The 6,801-nt window shown below is 52.9% G+C and overlaps 3 protein-coding genes across 3 annotated transcripts; all 3 read left to right on the top strand.

The window, feature by feature from the left end:
- Window positions 1–463: 463 nt before the first annotated feature.
- Window positions 464–1,618, top strand: M406DRAFT_40615 (family 16 carbohydrate esterase; the record flags this gene model as incomplete). Its single annotated transcript, XM_040924142.1, has 5 exons — window positions 464–684; window positions 751–785; window positions 854–1,070; window positions 1,166–1,301; window positions 1,379–1,618. Coding segments are annotated over 5 exons (849 nt in total), but the record flags the coding sequence as incomplete, so codon positions are not given.
- A 611-nt stretch (window positions 1,619–2,229) lies between these two features.
- M406DRAFT_274528 (L-lactate dehydrogenase) lies at window positions 2,230–4,427 on the top strand. The gene is made up of 3 exons (XM_040918224.1): window positions 2,230–2,520; window positions 2,610–3,825; window positions 3,932–4,427. The coding sequence occupies exons 1-3, from the start codon at window positions 2,380–2,382 to the stop codon at window positions 4,072–4,074; spliced, it is 1,500 nt and encodes a 499-aa protein (XP_040778026.1). The 5' UTR covers window positions 2,230–2,379; the 3' UTR covers window positions 4,075–4,427.
- Window positions 4,428–5,036: 609 nt separating this feature from the next.
- On the top strand, window positions 5,037–6,694 carry M406DRAFT_252026 (Aldo/keto reductase; the record flags this gene model as incomplete). The annotated part of the gene is made up of 3 exons (XM_040916806.1): window positions 5,037–5,170; window positions 5,239–6,238; window positions 6,302–6,694. 3 exons carry the CDS (start codon window positions 5,037–5,039, stop codon window positions 6,692–6,694), a joined length of 1,527 nt encoding a protein of 508 aa, XP_040778025.1.
- Between the last annotated feature and the right edge of the window lie 107 nt (window positions 6,695–6,801).

The raw sequence follows: 6,801 nt of genomic DNA, 5'->3' as shown, positions 1-6,801 counted from the left end.
AGGAAAAAGTCTTTTCGATCGAGTCGCCGACCGGATATGTAGGATAAATCGCTGTCAAGAGAGGACCCCAATTGATAGATTTACATTAAAGATCGCCCTCCATGGTTGAACGTTCCGTGCTGCCGCTTGAGAGAATTCTGCCATTCGCACGAGACTTCTAGAAAATGAGGGTCTTTCGTATCTGCTTGTTGCTTCGCGTTTTGAGCAGCCCTGTCGCGGCCGCTCTGATCGGTTCACCCACTCTGGATTCATTTTCAAGTCTAGTGTACGAAAGCTCAATGTGCGGGAACTTCATTCAAGTAACAACTCTAATTATATCTCGACATCTGCAGCGTCTTTGGCGATTCTTACACAGACGACGGTGTCTACTCGTACACTCCAGAGCCGGACGGAAGCATTGTGAGAGGCACATTCATCAAAGCCAGCTAAAGAATCACGGCTAATACAGATAATCTATCTGCAGTCCAATGATACCACGACCGGCGGCCGAATCTGGACCGAGTACATACAACAATACACCGGGATCAACCTTTACGATTATGCAGTCTCGGGAGCTGTTTGTGATACTTACTTCTCTCCATCGACTCGAAATGGTGTAAAACAAAACCAGGTGCCTTTGTTTCTCGAAGACAACGCGTACGTCGGCAATGGATCCCTGGTTGACTCGGCCAATGAGACAATCTAGTAGGCAGACCTTTTTCTTGGTTTTCCGTCAGTGAGGCGATACTTTTACTGAATCCTTGGGAACAGTGCAATTTGGATTGGCACCAATGATCTCGGCCCAGGTGAGTGCTTTTCTTCTTCCTTCATCTGTCTTAATGCCTACAGGCAGCTTTTCCTAACTCGAAGATAGCTGCATTCTTCACGGACAATCGACTGAACCTGACGATCCTGGACTACATCAGCTGCGTCTATGAGCAGCTCGATGTATTGTACGGGGTAGGGGCACGCAATTTTGTGCTCCTGAACATAGCGCCTCTCGACTATACTCCGATGTACGCCCTGCCAGAGAACGGAGGGGTGATTGATTCTCACTATTGGCTGAACGAGGATCAATACAGCACCAACGTGTACGTGCCTTTCTTCCTACTTGTTGTCTGTATCTCATCTCCGTCTTGTGTGGTCTGCCTCAGCAAAATAAATAACTCACTGGCGGGAATGGCAGAACACTTGTAAGCGAAAAGATGCGCGAGTATGTTGCACTCGTCAACTCGATCTACAACTTCCAGTCGCCGTATGAAGTTTTGATCTCTGATCGATATCCCGAGAGTTCATTTACGATATACGATGTTCACGCACTGGTAAGGGCAAGCCCTCGTTCATGCTATTGACTTCCTGAATTATTTATGCTTTATGAATGCTTACAAAATTTATATAGCTGAGCGACATCTGGCACAACCCATCAGAGTACCTCAATGGCACGGTGCCTCTGAACGTGACCTCGTCCATTGCTCAATGCGGTAGTCCCTGTGACAACTCATCCGTACGGGACAGCTACATGTGGTACGACACACTGCACCCCTCAGAACAGACGGATCGAATCATTGCGCAGGAGTTTGTGAACATTGTTAGTGGGAACGGCACATGGAGTAAGACCTGGACGTCAGCGAGTACATAGGACACCAGCCCTAGCATATGCGCGGAGCAAGGAGCAGACGAGCACGGAAATATGGGTCAGTATAGGTACTCAGGCAGTGGAGCGACCTATCATTAGGTAGACAATTTGCGTTACTCCGACTCTCCATAGCGTGACTTGCTTGCATGTCTTGATGATTTGCCCAGCATGGTCTCAAGAATCAAGGCTCCAATATTTTCAAATTACACCACGATTCCACGAACTGAGGTGCTAGGATTCTCCGTGCTCATACTTGTATCCGAAATGTGCTGATTGGTATTTACTTATGACAGAAACTCGCATTATAGGACGGCTCTGCAAGTTTTATCATGGCCAAATGTTTCATATGGGGCGAAGAAAAGGGAAACTTTGAAGAAGAGGAGGTTCTAACTTGAGGAGATCATGATAGATAGCCCCTCAAAATATCTGTTTTGATTATCCCCCTCTCCCCTTCCCCAACTTCTTCCGCCGCCCTTCCTGCGCCGGGTTCGCATCCTTCCCCGCATATCAATACCAGCCCCGTCTAACGGTAATAGCGATTTCATCAATCATACACACCAGACTCTTGTCGGATATCTCTTTTATTCCCATTCATATTTCTCTACCTCCTCCGACTTTTGTCTCATCTACATGAAGCTCAAAGTCAAGCAAGGCAATGTCTGGCCATAATTGCCGCCCTCAGATTTGAAATCATCACGACGGTAGCGTAAATTCTCCAACTCAACAGATCTCCGAAAAACAACGACTTCAACACCGACACCATCATGTTGAGCGGCTCTGAGGTGGCCAAGCACAAGGCCCCAGACTCGTGCTGGATGGTTATACACGGCAGAGTCTATGATGTGACCAAATTCCTAGACAAGCACCCAGGAGGTCGTGCGATCTTGCTCAGACAAGCTGGAGCTGTGAGTTTTTATTCATGCTTCGCCAGTACAAGTCATTCCCCACTTGCGCAGCTGTATCAAATGATTAATTATTATTCCTACTGGATCAGGACGCTACACCAGAATTTGACAAGATTCACTCGGTAGAGGTCCTCCAGGACCTGCCAGACGGCAGCAACCTCGGCGAGCTAGACCCCTCTACAGCCAAGGCGCTCAGCATTGCGGTACCTGAGGCCGTAACCACCGCCGCCGCCGCCGACAGCAAGAAGGTGCGCCCACTAGCCTTATGTGTGCGTGCATCCGACTTTCGCTCCGAGGCCAAGAAGGTCCTGAACCGGCGGTCATGGACCTACATCTCGAGCAGCGCCAACTCGGGCCACTCGATGCAGGGCAACCTCGACTCATGGGGCCAGGTGACGTTCCGCCCGCGCGTCATGCGCAACGTCGCGAGCGTGTCGGCGCGCACCTCGTTCCTGGGCCACCCATCCGTCGTGCCGTTCTTTGTCGGGGCCACGGGGACGATGGGCATGGCGCACCCCGGCGCGGAGATAGAGATGATGCATGGTCTGGTGCGCAAGGGCGTGCACGCCGTCATCTCTACGGCCAGCTCCAAGACGTGGGGGGACATTATGGACTTCCATGCCCAGGAGCTCGTAAAAGTGGGCGGGGCCGAGGAGAACCCGGCGAGGTTGTTCTTCCAGCTGTACATCCCGACGGACAGGCAAAAGGCCGTCGAGCTCGTACAGAGAGTTAAAGAGGCCGGCTACAGGGGCCTGTTCATCACCGTTGACACGAACGTCCTTGGCAAGAGGACAGCGGACCGTCGTAAGCAGGCAGAAGAGTCTCTGGAAGACGGAAAAGACCACAGCACCACCTCGCAGCCCGCCGGAGCAGAAGGCAACGAGAACAAGTACGCTCCTGCGGTGGGTGCGCGCCCTGTCCCCGGGCAGCTGAGTCCCATGGTCAACTGGGAGGACCTGGAGTGGATCCGAAAGGAGTGGTCTGGTCCCATCGTCCTAAAGGGCATCCAGACGGCCGAAGACGCAAGGCTGGCTGCCGAGAACGACTGTCAGGGTATCCTGCTCAGTAATCACGGGGGTCGGCAGCAACATTCCGCCCCGAACGGGCTGGCCACGCTGCTGGAGATCAGGGCATACTGCCCAGAGGTCCTCGAGAAGCTGGAGGTGTATATAGATGGTGGTTGCCGAGACGGTGCTGATATCCTCAAGGCCCTGGCGCTGGGCGCCACTGCTGTGGGTTTCGGACGGCCATTCCTCTACGCCATGGCTGCTTATGGCTCAGCAGGAGTGCAGAAGCTGGTCGACAGTAAGTGCTGATATATGGTTTTTTTTTTTTGCGTCAAGCTTATGGTGAGCGCTGATCAGACTGTATCGTGCGGCTGCTGACATCCTCGGGCGTGTGAATTGTCTAGTCCTCACCGAAGAGCTCACCATCGGCATGGCGCTGCTGGGCGTCACTGCGATCGACCAGCTCCGGCCTGAAATGGTGAATGCTCAGCCTCTTATCAACAACATGTGGCGACCTGAGCTTCCATCCATCTTGAGCCGTCTCTAGTCTCGAAAAAGGAACGATGAATGGCGACGAGCCTTGGTCCTTTCCTTTTACCCCTTCTTTTGATTCCCTGGAGGCATCGATGAGGAAATGACAACCTAGGTGCACAAGACAACGGCTCAGGAGAATATAACTAAAGAGAACATAACTTAAAGGGAGAAAGAGCGCAGAATACAGGCTTTCGACGGTGGGTTCCGGAGCGGTAGGGGCTGAGATTGTGGGAGATGGAACATGTCGTGCCATCAAAGAGTATTCGATAGGGAGTCACTGGATACTTCCATTATTCCTATCATTAGAGTTACACATTTTGATAGAGGCAACGTCTAGAAACCCGCCATGCATTCTTTTCCAACCCGCTAGTCAGCTGAAGAGCTGTTGGTGAAGAGTCTTTCTGACTGCGTCAACCTGAAAACTAACAATCACGCCTCTGTTGAGGCAGCCATCCAATACTGACTGGCGATAGGTAGGCGTGGCCGTGGGGTTTACCTGTTGCGCGTGTGCTCCAGCGTGGTGGCACTGGGAGATGTTGCGAAAGGTGTTCAGAGTTGAGGCCAATTCCCTGGTTCAAGGATCGCATTGATGAGTCTTGATGGGATTATATGTGAATTCCAAAAGCAAGTTCGAATTGCACATCGCGCAGAAAGGGCCTTGCCTCAGTCCCAGCACCTGCAGCGCAGAGAGGGTGGCCTGCCCCAGAGCGACAACCCGCTCGGCATGCACCACTGTAGAACAAGCCGCTGAAGGGGGTTTGGCTCACCGTAACTGTACGTAGCCCTGGTGGATCCACATCATAAATGCTTAAAGTACTTAGTGATTTGCCCTGTGCGGGCTCAGGGAGAACATCATCATTGAGCAAGTCCAGATAAGCATTCACCATCTGTATCTGACCTTGAGAATAGAAACCACTGGTTTGAGTTCCTCGGCTTTCTTAACTCTCTCGTTATTACATGGCAAGCCACAGCAGGATGATTCGCCTTGAGCGGACGATAGTAGCAGGCTCCCTCGAAATTCCTCGAATAATCAACGGTCTTTGGCAGCTGGCTGGCGGACATGATCAAAAGGTGGATATTGAAAATGCCTCTGCCGCCATGGATATTCTGTAAGTGCCCATGCGTGCATCAAAGCCTTGTGAGACCACAGATTGAGCGTGCCCTCTATCTGCCCCAGAATCGACAGCGGTCTGGACTGCTTCGACATGGCCGACCAGTATGGGGATTCCGAGCTCGTTGTAGGCCACCACCACAACACCCATCCCACAAACGGGAAGATGACAGCGTTCACCAAGTGGTGCCCGGCCGAGGACGGCACCAAAACCCTACAAAGGGCCCAAGAAGCTGTAGACCGCGCTCTCGAGCGGATGCAGCAGAAACAGATCGCGCTGCTCCAGTACCATGCCTGGGATTACACAGACGACACGTATATCCATAATCTGACGCACCTCACCCATCTCCGTGCCGCAGGAAAGATAGCCCACATCGGCCTCACCAATGTGGACGCTGCACACTTGGCCATGCTGCTCGACACGGGCTTCCCCATCGCCACAAACCAGGTCTCCTGTTCCGTGCTTGATCGGCGTGTTGTCCGTGGACGGATGAGTGCCCTCTGTGTAGAGCGCAATGTGGGGCTTCTCTGCTACGGGACGCTCCTGGGAGGCTTCTTGAGTGAGAAGTGGCTGGACGCGCCTCAGCCCGCTGACCCGAGCTCGCTGAACTGGTCGCTACGCAAATATCTCCGTTTTATCAATGCTGCTGGCGGCTGGGGTCCTTTTCAGGCTGTCCTCAGGGCCTTGGACGCCGTGGCAAGGAAGCATGGGGTGTCTGTGGCAGCAGTTGCGACGAGGTGGGTGCTCGACATCCCAGGCGTCAGGGCCGTGATCGTCGGAACAAGGCTCAACGCAGACTCGGGGGCGTATGCCGAGAAGATCCTAGGCGTCTTCTCCTTCCAGCTTGACTCGGAGGATCGAGCTCTCATCGCAAGGGCTCAGGAAGGGTTGAAGGACATTCCCGGTGACAGTGGCGACGAGTATCGACGGCCACCATTTCTCACCGCTGCGGGCGATTTAAGCCATCATTTGGCCCAGACAGACCAAGCTCGAAGGGTCAGGGAAGCCATCGAAAAAGGCCAAAGCGTGGAATATATGACAGGAAGTAAATGGGAGCCCATTTGTGTGAGTTCGTCCGTGCCACTCTTAACTCTTGTGGTTCCACAGCACTCAAAGAAATCTTCGTAGGGGTATTGCCGCGCCGTGCGTATAGGACCACGCATTCACATCTCGGGAACCACAGCCAACCCACCGCCCAGCATCTCATCACTTTCTTGCGTGGGTGGTGCTTCGGCCGCCAGCCAGGCAGTCTGGGTCCTGGACATAGTCGAGGGGGCACTCAAGGCCCTCGGCTCATCCATGAGTGACATTGTTAGGACGCGAGTAATCTTGCGAGATGCTCAAGATGCCGATGTAGTGAGTAGGGAGCACGGCTGGAGGATGAAATGTGCAGGGATCTTGCCGGCGAACACGCTGATACAAGCTGGATTGTATGAAGAGCAGATGCTAGTGGAGATAGAGACCTGGGCAGAAGTTGGGTCGGCTGAACATGGCGTGGTGCAAATATCCAAATCTTACTAAGTGGGCATAACTGCTGGTGGGACAGACATCAGCAGTGCCTAATGTCCTGCTATGAAAGGTCTCTTAGCCACATTGCAACCTCGTCACACTTCGGTCAGGGGCGTTGA

This window comes from Cryphonectria parasitica (genome assembly GCF_011745365.1).
Source record: "Cryphonectria parasitica EP155 unplaced genomic scaffold M406scaffold_3, whole genome shotgun sequence".
Lineage (NCBI taxonomy): Eukaryota > Fungi > Ascomycota > Sordariomycetes > Diaporthales > Cryphonectriaceae > Cryphonectria > Cryphonectria parasitica.
The sequence above is the reverse complement of the archived record's forward strand: the minus strand, read 5'-3'. Positions and strand labels throughout refer to the sequence as shown.